The 17369-nt window shown below is 40.4% G+C and overlaps 2 protein-coding genes and 2 non-coding genes across 4 annotated transcripts; 3 read left to right on the forward strand and 1 right to left on the reverse strand.

The window, feature by feature from the left end:
- Positions 1–344: 344 nt before the first annotated feature.
- On the reverse strand, positions 345–452 carry LOC148565453 (small nucleolar RNA R71). The gene has a single exon (XR_015884614.1). It is a non-coding gene; the product is annotated as a small nucleolar RNA R71 (small nucleolar RNA).
- An 11484-nt stretch (positions 453–11936) lies between these two features.
- LOC148565454 (small nucleolar RNA R71) lies at positions 11937–12044 on the forward strand. Its single transcript, XR_015885589.1, has one exon. It is a non-coding gene; the product is annotated as a small nucleolar RNA R71 (small nucleolar RNA).
- Positions 12045–14582: 2538 nt separating this feature from the next.
- LOC148565455 (uncharacterized) lies at positions 14583–16270 on the forward strand. The gene is made up of 2 exons (XM_088487161.1): positions 14583–16142; positions 16259–16270. Exons 1-2 carry the CDS (start codon positions 14583–14585, stop codon positions 16268–16270), a joined length of 1572 nt encoding a protein of 523 aa, XP_088343287.1.
- A 4-nt stretch (positions 16271–16274) lies between these two features.
- Positions 16275–17180, forward strand: LOC107640867 (uncharacterized). The gene is made up of 4 exons (XM_016344368.3): positions 16275–16425; positions 16531–16735; positions 16826–16965; positions 17050–17180. The coding sequence occupies exons 1-4, from the start codon at positions 16275–16277 to the stop codon at positions 17178–17180; spliced, it is 627 nt and encodes a 208-aa protein (XP_016199854.2).
- Positions 17181–17369: the final 189 nt, after the last annotated feature.

Genomic DNA, 17369 nt, shown 5'->3' on the forward strand with positions numbered 1-17369 from the left:
TTGCACCCTCTTCCAACTTCTATGGAAGAAGCATCTCACTCCCTGCAATTGGAGCAAATAATTTTGAGCTTAAGCCTCAATTGGTTTCTCTAATGCAGCTTTGCAAGTTTCATGGACTTCCAATGGAAGATCCTCATCAGTTTTTAGATGAATTCTTGCAAATCTGTGACACTGTCAAGACCAATGGAGTTGATCCCGAGGTCTACAGGCTTATGCTTTTCCCTTTTGCTGTAAGAGACAAAGCTAGAACATGGTTGGATTCACAACCTAAGGATAGCCTGAACTCTTGGGATAAGCTGGTCAGTGCTTTCCTGGCCAAATTCTTTCCACCTTAAAAGATGAGCAAGCTTAGAGTGGAAATCCAAATCTTTAGACAGAAGGAAGGAGAATCCCTCTATGAAGCTTGGGAAAGATACAAACAACTGATCAAAAGGTGTCCTACTGACATGCTTTCAGAATGGAGCATCATAAGTATATTCTATGATGGTCTGTCTGAGTTGTCAAAAATGTCATTGGACCATTCTGCAGGAGGATTTCTTCACGTGAAAACCCCTGCCGAAGCTCAGGAACTCATTGAAATGGTTGTAAATAACCAGTTCATGTACACCTCTGAGAGGAATCCTGTGAACAATGGGACGCCTCAGAAGAAGGGAGTTCTTGAAATTGATACTCTGAATGCCATATTAGCTCAGAACAAAATATTGACTCAGCAAGTCAATATGATTTCTCAGAGTCTGAATGGATTGCAAGCTGCATCCAACAGTACTAAAGAAGCATCTTCTGAAGAAGAAGCTTATGATCTTGAGAACCCTGCAATAGCAGAGGTGAGTTACATGGGAGAACCCTATGGAAACACCTATAATCTTTCATGGATAAATCATCCAAATTTCTCATGGAAGGACCAACAGAAGCCTCAACAAGGCTTCAATAATAATGGTGGAAGAAATAGGTTTAGCAATAGCAAGCCTTTTCCATCATCTTCTCAGCAACAGACAGAGAATTCTGAACAGAGCCATTCTGGCCTGGCAACCATAGTCTCTGATCTATCCTAGACTACACTAAGTTTCATGAATGAAATAAGGTCCTCTATTAGAAATTTGGAGGCACAGGTGGGTCAGCTGAGTAAGATTACTGAAACTCCTCCCAGTACTCTCCCAAGCAATACAGAAGAAAATCCCAAGAGAGAGTTCAAGGCCATAATCTTACTTGGTGTGGCCGAATGCCCAGAGGAGGAGGAGGACGTGAATCCCAGTGAGGAAGACCTCATGGGACGTCCTTTGGACAGAAAGGAGTTTCCCTTTGAGGAACTAAAGGAATCTGAGGCTCATACAGAGACCATAGAGATTCCATTGAACTTCCTTCTTCCATTCATGAGCTTTGATGAATATTCTTCCTCTGAAGAGGATGAAGACATCACTGAAGAGAAAGTTGCTAAATATCTAGGAGCAATCATGAAGATGAATGCGAAGTTATTTGGTACTGAGAGTTGGGACGATGAACCCCCCTTGTTAACCAATGAACTGAATGCATTAATGAGGCAGACATTACCTCAGAAGAAACCGGATCCCGAAAAATTCTTCATACCTTGTACCATAGGCACCATGACCTTTAAGAAGGCTCTATGTGACCTGGGGTCAGGGATAAACCTCATGCCCCTCTCTGTAATGGAGAAACTAGGAATCTTTGAGGTACAAGCTATAAGAATCTCACTAGAGATGGCAGACAAATCCATGAAACAGGCCTATGGACTAGTAGAGGACGTGCTAGTGAAGATTAAAAGCCTTTACATCCCTGCGGATTTCATAATCCTAGACACTGGGAAGGATGAGGATGAATCCATTATCCTTGGCAGACCCTTCCTGGCCACAGCAAAAGCTGTGATTGATGTTGACAGAAGAGAGTTGGTCCTTCAGTTGAATGAGGACTACCTTGTATTTCAGACTTAAGGTTCTCCTTCTGTAACCATGGAGAGGAAGCATGAGAAGCTTCTCTCAGAACAGAGTCAAACAAAACCCCCACATTCAAACTCTAAGTTTGGTGTTGAGGGGCCCCAACATTGCTCTGATTTTCTATGAGGCTCCATGAGAGCTCACTGTCAAGCTATTGACATTAAAGAAGCGCTTGTTGGGAGGCAACCCAATGGTATTTAATTATATCTATTTATTTTCTATTGCTATTTTATGTTTTCTTTAGGTTGATGATCATGTGAAGTCACAAAAACAACTGAAAAATTAAAAACAGAATGAAAAATAGCATTAAAAATAGCTCACCCTGGAGGAAGAGCTTACTGGCGTTTAAACGCCAGTAAGAAGCATCAAACTGGCGTTTAACGTTAGAAAGAAGCATCAAGCTGGCATTAAACGCCAGAAACAAGCACCAGACTGGCGTTTAACGCCAGAACAGAGCATGGAATTGGCGTTTAACGCCAAGAATGGGAGAAAAGCTGGCGTTTAACGTCAGAAACAAGCAGCAAGCTGGCGTTTAACGCCAGACATGCATTCTAAGGGCATTTTGCACGCCTAAATGGAGCAGGGATGCTAAGTCCTTGACCTCTCTGGATCTGTGGACCCCACAGGATCCCCACCTACCCCACCTCTTCTTCTCTCCTCTTCACACCTTTTCATAACACTCTTCCCCAAATACCCTTCACCAATCACCTCCATACCTCTTCCCCAAATACCCTTAACCACTCACATCCATCCACTCTTCCCCATAAACCCCACCTACCTCCAAAATTCAAATTCTTTTCCCTCCCAAACCCAACCCTAATGGCCAAAACCTACCCTCCCCCACCCCTATATAAACCCCTTAACACTACTCCATTTTCACACATCACAAACACTACTTCACCCCCTTGGCCGAATACACTCTCTCACTCCATCTCCTCCATTTTCTTCTTCTTCTAGTACTTTCTTTCTTCTTTTTCTCGAGGACGAGTAAACCTTTTAAGTTTGGTGTGGTAAAATCATTGCTTTTTGTTTTTCCATAACCATTAATGGCATCTAAGGCTAGAGAAACCTCAAGAAAGAGGAAAGGGAAGGCAATTGCTTCCACCTCTGAGTCATGGGAGATGGAGAGATTCATCTCAAAGGTCCATCAAGACCACTTCTATGAAGTTATGGTCAAGAAAAAGGTGGTCTCTGAGATCTCTTTTGAGCTCAAAAAGAGTGAGTATCCAGAGATCCGACAAGAGATTAGAAGAAGAGGATGGGAAGTACTCTCCAATCCTATTCAACAAGTCAGAATCTTAATGGTTCAAGAGTTCTATGCAAACGCATGGATCACTAGGAACCATGATCAAAGTATGAACCCGAATCCAAAGAATTGGCTTACAATAGTTCGGGGGAAATACTTAGATTTCAGTCCAGAAAATGTAAGGTTGGCATTCAACTTGCCAATGATGCAAGAAAACGCACGCCCCTACACTAGAAGGGTCAACTTTGATCAAAGGTTGGACCAAGTCCTCATGGACATATGTGTGGAACGAGCTCAATGGAAAGTTGACTCAAGAGACAACCCGGTTCAATTGAGAAGACCGAACCTTAAGCCTGTAGCTAGAGGATGGTTGGAGTTCATCCAACGCTCTATCATTCCTACTAGCAACCGATCCGAAGTAACTGTGGATCGGGACATCATGATCCATAGTATCATGATTGGGGAGGAAGTGGAAGTTCATGAGATTATACCTCAAGAACTCTACAAGGTGGCTGACAAGTCCTCCACTTTGGCAAGGTTAGCCTTTCTTCACCTCATTTGCCACCTCTGCAATTCGGCTGGGATTGACATATAGGGAGATATCCTCATTGATGAGGACAAGCCCATCACTAAGAAAAGGATGGAGCAAACAAGAGATCATGGACCTCAACAAGAGCATGAGGAAATTCCTCACCATGAAATTCCTGAGATGCCTCAAGGGATGCACTTTCCTCCATAAAACTATTGGGAGTAAATCAACACCTCCCTAGGAGAATTAAGTTCCAACATGGGACAACTAAGGATGGAACACCAAGAGCACTCCATCATTCTCCATGAGATTAGAGAAGATCAAAGAGCTATGAGGGAGGAGCAACAAAGACAAGGAAGAGACATAGAGGAGCTCAAGAACACCATTAGTTCTTCAAGAGGAAGAAGACGTCACCCTCACTAAGGTGGACCCGTTCCTTAATCTCCTTGTTCTTATTTTTCTGTTTTTCGGTTTTTGAGCCTTATGTTTTATTTATGTTTGTGTCTTTACTACATGATCACTAGTGTCTAAGTGTCTATGTCTTAAAGCTATGAATGTCCTATGAATCCATCACCTTTCTTAAATGAAAAATGTTTTAATTACAAAAGAACAAGAAGTACATGAATTTCAAATTCATCCCTGAAATTAGTTCAATTATTTTGATGTGGTGGCAATACTTTTTGTTTTCTGAATAAATGCTTGAACAATGCATATGTCTTTTGAATTTGTAGTTTATGAATGTTAAAATTGTTGGCTCTTAAAAGAATAATGAAAAAGGAGAAATGTTATTGATAATCTGAAAAATCATGAAATTGATTCTTGAAGCAAGAAAAAGCAGTGAATACAAAAGCTTGCAGAAAAAAATGGCGAAAAAAAAGAGAGAAAGAAAAAGAAAAAGCAAGCAGAAAAAGCCAATAACCCTTTAAACAAAAAGGCAAGGGAAAAAGGATCCAAGGCTTTGAGCATCAGTGGATAGGAGGGCCCAAATGAATAAAATCCTGGCCTAAGCGGCTAAACCAAGCTGTCCCTAACCATGTGCTTGTGGCGTGAAGGTGTCAAGTGAAAAGTTTGAGACTGAGCGGTTAAAGTCGAGGTCCAAAGCAAAAAAAGAGTGTGCTTAAGAACCCTGGACACCTCTAATTGGGGACTTTAGCAAAGCTGAGTCACAATCTGAAAAGGTTCACCCAGTTATGTATCTGTGGCATTTATGTATCCGGTGGTAATACTGGAAAACAAAGTGCTTAGGGCCACGGCCAAGACTCATAAAGTAGTTGTGTTCAAGAATCAACATACTGAACTAGGAGAATCAATAACACTATCTGAATTCTAGTTCTTATAGATGCCAATCATTCTGAACTTCAAAGGATAAAGTGAGATGCCAAAACTGTTCAGAGGCAAAAAGCTACTAACCCCGCTCATCTAAATTGGAGCTAAGTTTCATTGATATTTTGGAATTTATAGTATATTCTCTTCTTTTTATCCTATTTGATTTTCAGTTGCTTGGGGACAAGCAACAATTTAAGTTTGGTGATATGATGAGCGGATAATTTATACGCTTTTTGGCATTGTTTTTACATAGTTTTTAGTATGATTTAGCACACTTTCCAGCGACGCGATCGCGTGACCCACGCGATCGCGTCATCCCCTCTTCCACCCCTTTCATGCGATCGCGCGCCCCACGCGATCGCGTCACTCCCATTTTCACCCCAACCACGCGACCGCGTGCCCCACGCGGCAGTGTGGATTCGGAAATATAACCCCCCAGACACGCGAACCCTATCAGTCGCGCAGCCCTCCCCTAACCCTCTTCTCCCTCTCTTCTTCTTCTTCTTCTCCCAACCTCCACCCAGCCACCACCAAGCAACCACCTCGCCACCACCCAGACGCCGCCGTCGTCCAGACACCGCTGCTGTACCACCCCCTCCCCTTCTTTCTTCTTCTTTCTTCCTCTCTTCTCCCCTCTCCGCCACTGCCCTCCGCGACCACCACCCACCACTGTCGGCCATCCAACCGCGCCCCTCCACCATCCACACGCAACCCCCCTCCCTTCCTCTATCAATTACTCCAAACCCTATCCCCATTACCCCCTTCTCTACTGCCCCCTCAGCCGCCACCGTGCCGGACGCCGCCGCAGCCACCACCCAGCCGCTTTCTTACCCCGTTCTACTCCTCACGCCTACCAGGTTCCGATGAACACCGCCTTCCTATCCTTCGCAGTTATTTTACAATTTTTTCTGTTCATGTTTATAATTAGGATAGATAGATATGCATGCTGTAGTGGATTTTTAGGTTGTTAGGTAGCTTAGGCTGTGGTTAGTGGATCTAGGTCTGTTTACTTACACTGTTCATGCTTCTATTTTATCATAACTGCAATTCTGCTGTTCCTGTGACCATGTTCATATGCTGTGATTTCCTGCATTTGCTGCTTGTTACTCTGAATTTTCATGTTTCTATTAATTATAGATAACTGCAGCATGTTTTTAATTCATATGAACTGCTGGTATGCGAAATTGTTACTCAAGTTGTGAATTGTTGTTCGAAATTGATTCCCTGGCAATGGCACCAAAAATGGATGCACAGAACCACGGTCTAAACATATCTTCACAACTTCACATAACTAACCAGCAAGTGCACTGGGTCGTCCAAGTAATACCTTACGTGAGTAAGGGTCGAATCCCACAGAGATTGTTGGTATGAAGCAAGCTATGGTCACCTTGTAAATCTCAGTCAGGCAGATATAAAATAGTAATGGGATTTTCGAAAATAAGTAATAAAAGAAGGATAGAAATACTTATGTAAATCATTGGTGAGAATTTCAGATAAGCGTATGGGGATGCAATCGTTCCTCTGAACCTCTGCTTTCCTGCTGTCTTCATCCAATCAGTCTTACTCCTTTCTATGGCTGGCTTTATGTAAGGATGTCACCGGTGCCAATGGCTACTTTCAATCCTCTTGGGAAAATGGTCCAAATGCTCTGTCACAGCACGGCTAATCGTCTGGAGGCATCACCCTTGTCGTTGGTTGCATCCTATTCCTCTCTGTGAAAATGGTCCGATGCGCTGTCACTGCATGGCTAATCATCTTGGAGGCTCTCGATCATACTGGAATAGAATTTACTATCCTTTTGCGTCTGTCACTACGCCCAGCACTCACGAGTTTTGAGCTCGTCACAGTCATTCAATCCCAGAGTCCTACTCGGAATACCACGGACAAGGTTTAGACTTTCCGGACTCTCATGAATGCCGCCATCAATCTAGCTTATACCACGAAGATTCTGATTAAGAGATCTAAGAGATACTCATTCAATCTAATGTAGAACGGAAGTGGTTGTCAGGCACGCGTTCATAGGGAATGATGATGATTGTCACGTTCATCACATTCAGGTTGAAGTGCGAATGAATATCTTAGAAACGAAATAAGATGAATTGAATAGAAAACAGTAGTACTTTCCATTAATCTTTGAGGAACAGCAGAGCTCCACACCTTAATCTATGGAGTGCAGAAACTCTACCGTTGAAAATATATAAGTGAAAGGTCCAGGCATGGCCGAATGGCTAGCCCCTCTGATCTAAGAACCAGGCGTCCAAAGATAATCCAAAGATGTTCCAAAAGATCCAAAGATATCAAATACAATAGTAAAATGTCCTATTTATAATAAACTAGCTACTAGGGTTTACAGAAGTAAGTAATTGATGCATAAATCCACTTCCGGGGCCCACTTGGTGTGTGCTTGGGCTGAGCTTGAAGTCTACACGTGGAGAGGTCATTCTTGGAGTTGAACGACAGCTTTTGTGCCAGTTTGGGCGTTGAACTCCACTTTGCAGCTTGTTTATGGCGCTGGACGCCAGAATTGGGCAGAGAGCTGGCGTTGAACGCCAGTTTGCATCGTCTAAACTTGGGCAAAGTATGGACTATTATATATTACTGGAATGCCCTGGATGTCTACTTTCCAACGCAATTGAAAGCGTGCCACTTTGAGTTCTGTAGCTCCAGAAAATCCATTTTGAGTGCAGGGAGGTCAGAATCCAACAGCATCAGCAGTCCTTCTTCAGCCTCTGAATCTGATTTTTGCTCAAGTCCCTCAATTTCAGCCAGAAAATACCTGAAATCACATAAAAACACACAAACTCATAGTAAAGTCCAGAAATGTGAATTTAACATAAAAACTAATGAAAACATCCCTAAAAGTAACTAGATTCCACTAAAAACATACTAAAAACAATGCCAAAAAGTGTATAAATTATCCGCTCATCACAACACCAAACTTAAATTGTTGCTTGTCCCCAAGCAACTGAAAATCAAATATGATAAAAGAAGAGAATATAATATAAATTCCAAACTGTCAATGAAACATAGCTCCAATCAGATGAGCGGGACTTGTAGCTTTTTGCCTCTTGAATATTTTTGGCATCTCACTTTATCCATTGAAGTTCAGAATGATTGGCTTCTATAGGAACTCAGAGTTTAGATAGTGTTATTGACTCTCCTAGTTCAGTATGATGATTCTTGAACACAGCTATTTTATGAGTCTTGGCCGTGGCCCTAAGCACTTTGTTTTCCAGTATTACCACCGGATACATAAATGCCACAGACACATAATTGGATGAACCTTTTTAGATTGTGACTCAGCTTTGCTAAAGTCTCCAATTAGAGGTGTCCAGGGTTCTTAAGCACACTCTTTTTTAGCTTTGGACCTTGACTTTAACCGCTCAGTCTCAAGTTTTCACTTGACACCTACACGCCACAAGCACATGGTTAGGGACAGCTCGGTTTAGCCGCTTAGACTAGGATTTTATTCCTTTAGGCCCTCCTATCCACTGATGCTCAAAGCCTTAGGATCCTTTTTTATTTGCCCTTGTCTTTTGGTTTTAAGGGTTATTGGCTTTTTGCTCTTGCCTCTTGGTTTTAAGAGCTTTGGCTTTTTCTGCTTGCTTTTTCTTTTTCTTTCTATTTTTTTTGTCGCTATATTTTTTTTTTCTGCAAGCTTTGTTCTTTGCTGCTTTTTCTTGCTTCAAGAATCATTTTTATGATTTTTCAGATTATCAAATAACATGTCTCCTTGTCATCATTCTTTCAAGAGCCAACATATTTAACATTCTTAAACAACAACTTCAAAAGACATATGCACTGTTCAAGCATACATTCAGAAAACAAGAAGCATTGTCACCACATCAATATAATTAAACTAAGTTCAAGGATAAATTCGAAACTCATGTACTTCTTATTCTTTTGAATTAAAACATTTTTCATTTAAGAGAGGTGATGGATTCATAGGACATTCATAACTTTAAGACATAGTTACTAACTACTAATGATCATGCAATGAAGATACAAACATAGATAAGCACACAATATAGAAAACGAAAAACAGAAGAAATAAGAACAAGGAATGAATCCACCTTAGTGATGGTGGCGTTTCCTTCTTGAGGAACCAATGATGTCCTTGAGCTCTTCTATGTCTCTTCCTTGTCTTTGTTGCTCCTCCCTCATTGCTTTTTGATCTTCTCTTATTTCATGAAAGATGATGGAGTGCTCTTGATGTTCCACCCTTAGTTGTCCCTTGTTGGAACTTAATTCTCCTAGGGAGGTGTTGATTTGCTCCCAATAGTTTTGTGGAGGAAAATGCATCCCCTGAGGTATCTCAGGGATCTCTTGATTTGCAGCCACATGTTCTACCACTGAGCTATAGACCTTTGAGATGAATCTTTCCATCTCCCATGACTCGGAGGTGGAAGCCTTTGTCTTCCCTTCCCCTTTTCTAGAGGTTTCTCCGGTCTTAGGTGCCATCAATGGTAATGGAAAAACAAAAATCTTATGCTTTTACCACACCAAACTTAGAATGTTGCTCGTCCCCGAGCAAAAGAAGAGAGAATAGAAGAAGAAAAAGAAAAAGATATGGAGGATATGGAGGGATATGTGTATGGATGTGAGTGGTGAATGGAAAGCAGAAGGGATGATCATGGATGGAGAGAGAGAGGGTGAGGTGGGTGGGGCTCCTGTGGGGTCCACAAATCCTGAGGTGTTCAAGGATTTACAATCTTGCACCAAATTAGGCATGTAAAATTCCCTTGCACACAACTCTGGGCGTTCAGCGCCAGGTTGGTGCCCATTTTGGGCGTTCAACGCCCATTTGTTGCCCATTTCTGGCGTTGAACGCCAGAACTATGCTTGTTCTGGGCGTTCAGCGCCAGCTCTTCTCCAGGGTGCAATTCTGGCGTTCAGCGCCCAGATGCTGCCCATTTTGGGCGTTCAGCGCCCAGATACTGCCCGTTTTGGGCGTTCAGCGCCAGAACCATGCTCTGTTCTGGCGTTGAACGCCAGACAGGTGCTTCCTCCAGGGTGTGATTTTTCTTCCGCTGTTTTTGATTCTGTTTTTAAATTTTTTTTGTTTATTTTGTGACTCCTCATGATCATGAACCTAAGAAAACATGAAAAATAAAAATAAAATTAGATAAATAAACATTGGGTTGCCTCCCAACAAGCGCTTCTTTAATGTCAATAGCTTGACAGTGGGCTCTCATGGAGCCTCACAGATGTGCAGAGCTTTGTTGAGACCTCCCAACACCAAACTTAGAGTTTGGATATGGCGGTTTGACACCAAACTTAGAGTTTGGTTGTGGCCTCCCAACACCAAACTTAGAGTTTGACTGTGGGGGCTTTGGTTGGCTCTGCTTTGAGAGAAGCTTTTTATGCTTCCTCTCCATGGATGCAGAGAGAGATCCTTGAGTTGTAAACACAAGGTTGTCCTCATTTATTTGAAGGATTAATTCTCCTCTGTCCACATCAATCACAGCTCTTGCTGTGGCTAGGAAAGGTCTTTCTAGGATGATGGATTCATCCTCTTCCTTTCCAGTATCCAAGACTATGAAATCAGCAGGGATGTAAAGGCCTTCAACCTTTACTAACACGTCCTCTACTTGTCCATAAGCCTATTTTCTTGAATTGTCTGCCATCTCTAATGAGATTTTAGCAGCTTGCACCCCATAGATTCCCAATTTCTCTATTATAGAGAGGGGCATGAGGTTTATCCCTGAACCAAGGTCACACAGAGCCTTAAAAATCATGGTGCCTATGGTACAAGGTATTATGAACTTTCCAGGATCCTGTCTCTTCTGAGGCAATGTCAGTTGATCCAGATCACTTAGTTCATTGGTGAACAAGGGAGGTTCATCTTCCCAAGTCTCAATACCAAATAATTTGGTATTTAGCTTCATGATTGCACCAAGGAACTTGGCAGCTTGCTCTTCAGTAACATCCTCATTCTCTTCAGAAGAGGAATACTCATCAGAGCTCATGAATGGCATAAGGAGGTTCAATGGAATCTCTATGGTCTCTAGATGAGCCTCAGAGTCCTTTGGTTCCTCAGAGGGAAGCTCTTATTGATCACTGGACGTCCCAGGGGGTCTTCCTCCTTGGGATTCACGTCCTCTCCTTCCCTTACAGGTTCAGCCATTGTGATCAATTCAATGGCCTTGCACTCTCCTTTTGGATTCTCTTCTGTATTGCTTGGGAGAGTACTAGGAGGGATTTCAGTGATCCTTTTACTCAGCTGGCCCACTTGTGCTTCCAAATTTCTAATGGAAGTCCTTGTTTCATTCATGAAACTTACAGTGGCCTTGGATAGATCAGAGACTAAGTTTGCTAAATTAGAGGTACTTTGTTCAGAGTTCTCTATCTGTTGCTGAGTGGATGATGGAAAAGGCTTGCTATTGCTAAACCTGTTCTTTCCACCATTATTAAAGCCTTGTTGAGGCCTTTGATCCTTCCATGAGAGATTTGGATGATTTCTCCATGATGGATTATAGGTGTTTCCATAAGGTTTACCTAAGTAATTTACCTCTGCTATTGCAGGGTTCTCAGGATCATAAGCTTCTTCCTCAGAAGATGCCTCTTGAGTACTGTTGGATGCAGCTTGCATTCCATTCAGACTCTGAGAAATCATATTGACTTGCTGGGTCAATATTTTATTCTGAGCCAATATGGCATTCAGAGTATCAATTTCAAGAACTCCCTTCTTCATAGGCGTCCCATTACTTATAGGATTCCTCTCAGAAGTGTACATAAACTGGTTATTAGCAACCATGTCAATGAGTTCTTGAGCTTCTGCAGGCGTTTTCTTTAGGTGAATGGATCCACCTGCAGAAGTATCCAATGACATCTTTGATAGCTCAGATAAACCATCATAGAATATATCCAGGATGGTCCATTCTGAAAGCATGTCAGAAGGACACTTTTTGGTCAGCTGCTTGTATCTTTCCCAAGCTTCATAGAGGGATTCACCTTCTTTCTGTCTGAAGGTTTAAACATCAGCTCTAAGCTTGCTCAGCTTTTGAGGAGGAAAGAACTTGGCTAAGAAAGCCGTGACCAGCTTATCCCAAGAGTTCAGGCTGTCTTTGGGTTGAGAGTCCAACCATATTCTAGCTCTGTCTCTTACAGCAAAAGGGAAAAGCATGAGCCTGTAGACTTCAGGATCTACTCCATTAGTCTTAACAGTATCACAGATCTGCAAGAATTCAGTTAAGAACTAAAAAGGATCTTCAGATGGAAGTCCATGAAACTTGCAGTTCTGCTACATCAGAGAAACTAGCTGAGGTTTCAGCTCAAAGTTGTTTGCTCCAATGGTAGGAATGGAGATGCTTCTTCCATGTAAATTGGAATTAGGTGCAGTAAAGTCACCAAGCATTCTCCTTGCATTATTGTTGTTGGGTTCGGCTGCTTCTCCTTTACTTGTTCGAAATTTTCAATAAGGTTATCTCTGGATTGTTGTAATTTAGCTTCTCTTAGTTTTCTCTTCAGAGTCCTTTCAGGTTCTGGATCAGCTTCAACAAGAATGCCTTTTTCTTTGTCCCTGCTCATAAGAAAGAGAAGAGAAAAAGAAAAGAAGAGGAATCCTCTATGTCACAGTAAAGAGGTTCCTTATTGTTAGTAGAAAAAGAAAAGGAATAGGGGTGAAGAAGAATGAAGAATCCAAACACAAAGGTGATGATAGGAGCAGAGATGTGAGATGAAGAGAAGTGTTAGTAGATGAATAAATAAATAGAAGGGGATGAGAGGAGGAGAGAATTTTCGAAAAATAATTTTTGAAAAAGAGTTAGTGATTTTCGAAAATAGTTTTTGAAAAAGGTTAGTAGTTTTTCAAAAATTCAAATAAAAAATAAAATAATTAGTCTAATTAAAAAAAAATTTTGAAAAAGAGGGAAGATTTTTTCGAAAATTAGACAGAGAGAGTTAGTTAGGTAGTTTTGAAAAAGGTGAGAAACAAACAAAAAGTTAGTTAATTAGTTGAAACAAATTTTGAAAAGATAAGAAGTTAGGAAGTTAGAAAAGATATTTTGCAATCACTTTTTTGAAAAAGTAAGATAAGAAGATATTTTTGAAAAGATATGATAGAAATTAGTTTTTGAAAAAGATTTGATTTTTAAAATCACAATTAATGACTTGATTCACAAGAAATCACAAGATATGATTCTAGAACTTAAAGTTTGAATCTTTCTTAACAAGCAAGTAACAAACTTGAAATTTTTTGAATCAAAACATTAATTGATGATGTTATTTTCGAAAATTATGTGATAAAGATAAGAAAAATATTTTTGAAAAATATTTTTGGAATTTTCGAAAATAACCAATGTTCTGAAAACCGGTTCAAACTGGCCGGTCGGACCGGTCGAACCGTGAACCGATGGCTGTAGCGGTTCGGGCAATAGTAAAAACCGCAATATTTGAAAACCGAACTTGAACCGACGAACCGGCCGGTTACCGATCAGTCGAACCGAACCGGGACCCGGCCGGTTTTTTAACATTGCAGCAAAACGCCGCCGTTTTGTGCTGTTGAGGGAACCCTAATTCTGAGTTTTCTTTCTCCTTCGCAAGTTCGCAGCCTCCAGCCCTCCACTTCCTCGTTCCTCCAGCCTTCCAAGCAATAGAACACCACCCAGTCACCGCACTCACCGCACTCACCGCACTCACCACCCAGTTGTCAGCTCCAGACTCCAGGAGGCCCTCAACGCACTCACCGCCGTCGCACTCACGCCCTCAACTCCAGCCTTCAGCACGGTCACGCCCTCACCGCCGTCGCACTCACGCCCTCACCGCCGTCGCACTCACGCCCTCAGCCACTTCGCATGTCACCTCCGCCGAGCTCTGCCTCTGAGAAAGCAGTAGAGAAGCGTTGAAGCGTTGTCCTTCAAGCTCTGAGAGAAAGCAACAGATTTCCTCATTTTCAGGTAATTTTTAATTAGGTTATCAACATGATTTTGTGATGCCATCCGATTCTGATGAAAGTCATGAAACTGTGCTCTGATTAACTGAAGTCTGAGTCTCTACTCTCTAAAAACTGAAACTGTTATGAGTTCATTTTGTGATTTCATTGATTCTGATGAACTGAACTGATGAACTGAACTCTGGGTCTCTACTCTCTGAAATTGTTTTAAATTTATTTTTTGATTTCATTGATTCTGATGAACTGTGCTCTGATGAACTGAACTCTGAGTAAACTGTTATGAATCTATTTTTTGATTTCATTGATTCTGATGAACTATGCTCTGATGAACTGAACTTTGAGTAAACTGTTATGAATTTATTTTTTGATTTCATTATTTCTGATGAACTGTGCTATGATGAACTGAACTCTGAGTCTCTACTCTCTGAAACTGTTATGAAATAATTTTGGGATTTCATTGATTCTGATGAACTGAACTCTGATGAACTGAATTCTGATTTTGTGAACAAAGAATTTTATTGAACCTGAGATGTTGTACTTGTTTGTATACTCTGATTTTGGATTTTGGATGTTGTTTGTTCATTTATTGTGAAATTGAGAGTTGAGATTATTGGGTTGGATTGCTGGTAATATTTAGGTATGGAAGAAAGTATCAACCAAGACCTACCTAGGAATAATAATGCTGAAAATAATTCTGCTTCGAATGAATGTTCTCCTCCTCCCGCGAGTAACGAAAATCAATCACAAACTTGTAGTGTTAGGGGGAAAAGTGATCCTGCTTGGAGATACATTGCTTTACAGAATATAAATGGAAAACCCCATTACCAATGCTTATTTTGTCTGAGTACTTTTGGGGGCGGGGGAATTAATAGAATGAAAAAGCATTTGGCGAAGATAGGTGGAGACATTAAGAAGTGTTCTAAGGTCCCGTATGATGTAGAAAAACAAATGGAAGGTTTATTGAAAGAGATTCAGAAAAGTAAAACTAGTAAAAGCAAAGTAAGTTTTAATGAAGAGGGTACCGATGAGTGTGAGGATGCAATTGATGAAGCAATAGCGCAAGAGGAACAACAAACTCCGAGTCAGTTACCAACTAAGGAGGTTGTTGGAGGTGATCCAAAAAAGAAATCAAAAACCATTATTCCTCCTATGTTTGCACCAAGAACAACTTCGGGCAGTCAACAAAGTCTGAAAAGCGTGTTTCATAACAAAGAGGCGCTTCATGAAGTTGATAAGCGAGTGGCTAGATGGCTTTTGGATTGTAGGATTCTTTTCAATGTGGTTATGTCACCTTTTTTTCAAGATATGTTGGATGGTGTAGCTGGCTATGGGCCTGGTTATATAGGTCCTTCTTATGACTCTTTAAGGGTTAACTTATTAGCCGATCTCAAAAGGGAGTGTCAAATGGTTGTTGATAGCTATAGGTCTGCTTGGAAAGAAATTGGATGTACTCTCATGGCTGATGGTTGGACAGATCAAAGGCAAAGAACGTTGATTAATTTTTTGGTTTATTGTTCGAAAGGGTTGTGCTTTGTGAAATCTGTTGATGCCTCAAGTATAGTTAAAAATGCTTCTAGCTTGTGTGACTTGTTTTCAGAGGTGATTGAATGGATTGGACCTGATAATGTTGTTCATGTAGTAACCGATAATGCTGCGAATTATGTTGCTACTGGTAGGCTTATTAGTAAGAAATTTGAAAATATTCACTGGTCACCTTGTGCTGCTCATTGCTTGAATCTTATTCTAAAAGATATAAGCAGCATGCCACATATTTCTAGCCTTGCAACACGTGCTTCAAAGATTACTGTGTTTGTATATAATCATCCGGTGTTCTTGTCCTGGCTAAGACAAAAAGATAATTGGAAGGAGATTGTTCGTCCAGGTCCAACTCGTTTTGCCACTGTCTTCCTCACATTGATGAGTATCTTTGAGCGCAAATCAGAATTACAACAATTGGTTGTTGATACACACTTTACCGGACACAAATTAGGAAGGAGTGCTAATGGTAGAGCTGTGAGTGCAATTATCCTAGACAATAAATTTTGGGATGATTGTTTTACTGTATGCCAAATTGTGAGTCCGTTGATTAAATTGCTGAGGTTTGTAGATGCTGATGATAAACCATCATTGGGAATTGTTTATGAAGGTATGCTGAGGTCAGAAAATGGAATCAAAGAAATGTTCAAGAATAGGAAGAGTGCATATCAACCTTACACAGAGATTATCAACTCAAGATGGGACAAACATTTGAAAAAAAATCTTCACGCAGCAGCCTATTTCTTAAATCCTGAGTGCTTTTTTTCTGAAAATTATAGAGAGTCACCTGATGTCATGCGAGCTTTACTTGATCTTGTTACATTGCATTGCAAGGTTAATAATTTAGATTCAGTTGAGGCAATGAAAGAAATACACTTATATAGAGATCGAAAGGAAAGCTTTGATAGGCCTGAAGCTGTTCCAGCTGCAAAAAAACTTCAACCTGGTACTAATATCTGTTTGATAATAAGCTTTAGTTATTTACTTATTTTATGTTTTGGTTTCCTTAATTTGATAACTAATACTTGAGATATGGGATTGTAATTTGTAGATGAATGGTGGAGGTTGTTTGGTAGTTCTGCTCCGTGTTTACAAAAAATTGAAGTTCGCATTCTTAGCCAAGCATCTGCTTCTTCAGGGTGTGAAAGGAATTGGAGTCTTTTTGATCAAATTCATACAACAAGAAGGAATAGATTGGAGCATGATAGGCTAAGTGATATTGTGTATGTTACATATAATTTGCGTCTTAAATCCAGGTAATCTATATTTCATCCTTTCATTTCATATCATTAGATTTTGTATAGCTAATATACTAGGCTTATCATCTATTGTATTTAATTTGTTAGGAATGAAAGAAAAAAAAGAAAGCAAAAGTCGCAATATGATCCAATCGATATTGAAACTATTGATAAGGTTGATTTTTGGGTGACGGAAGAGGTTGTTGAAAAAGAGCCTGATCTTCCAAGTAATATTGAAGACTTGCTTCGTGAGTATTATAGTTTATTGATCAGACAATAAATTACAATAGCTTTTATCTTTAATTTATTGATAATGTGTTATATTTTCTTAGATGAGATTGATGCTGATTTAGATCAAGGTGGTGGTGGTGGTAGTACTAGTACATTTTATGCTGCACCACTTGCTTTTTCTGGTCCAAGTAGTGGAAATGAAGGTGATGAAATCAATGAGGCAAATCTGTAGCAAATTATGGAGGATTTTGATGATTGATGACAAACTTGGATCATTTTGATGATGCTATCTTGGGTTTGATTGGTTGTTTGAGGACTTTTGAACTTTGAATTTGTATTTGAATGAGATTATAACATTTGGTTTATGTAGTACTTTTAATTTGAATGATATTTTAAAGTTTAGATTAGACTATAATTATAT

This window comes from Arachis ipaensis, chromosome B5, assembly GCF_059453495.1.
Source record: "Arachis ipaensis isolate K30076 ecotype BB chromosome B5, ASM5945349v1, whole genome shotgun sequence".
Lineage (NCBI taxonomy): Eukaryota > Viridiplantae > Streptophyta > Magnoliopsida > Fabales > Fabaceae > Arachis > Arachis ipaensis.

Bases quoted from the DNA above. Each gene is read 5' to 3' on its own strand.
- LOC148565455 (XM_088487161.1), top strand. From the start codon at position 14,583: ATGGAAGAAAGTATCAACCAAGACCTACCTAGGAATAATAATGCTGAA.
- LOC107640867 (XM_016344368.3), top strand. From the start codon at position 16,275: ATGCGAGCTTTACTTGATCTTGTTACATTGCATTGCAAGGTTAATAAT. The intron at 16,426-16,530 runs GTACTAATATCT...TGTAATTTGTAG, and splicing joins TGCAAAAAAACTTCAACCTG to ATGAATGGTGGAGGTTGTTT. The intron at 16,736-16,825 runs GTAATCTATATT...TTAATTTGTTAG, and splicing joins AATTTGCGTCTTAAATCCAG to GAATGAAAGAAAAAAAAGAA.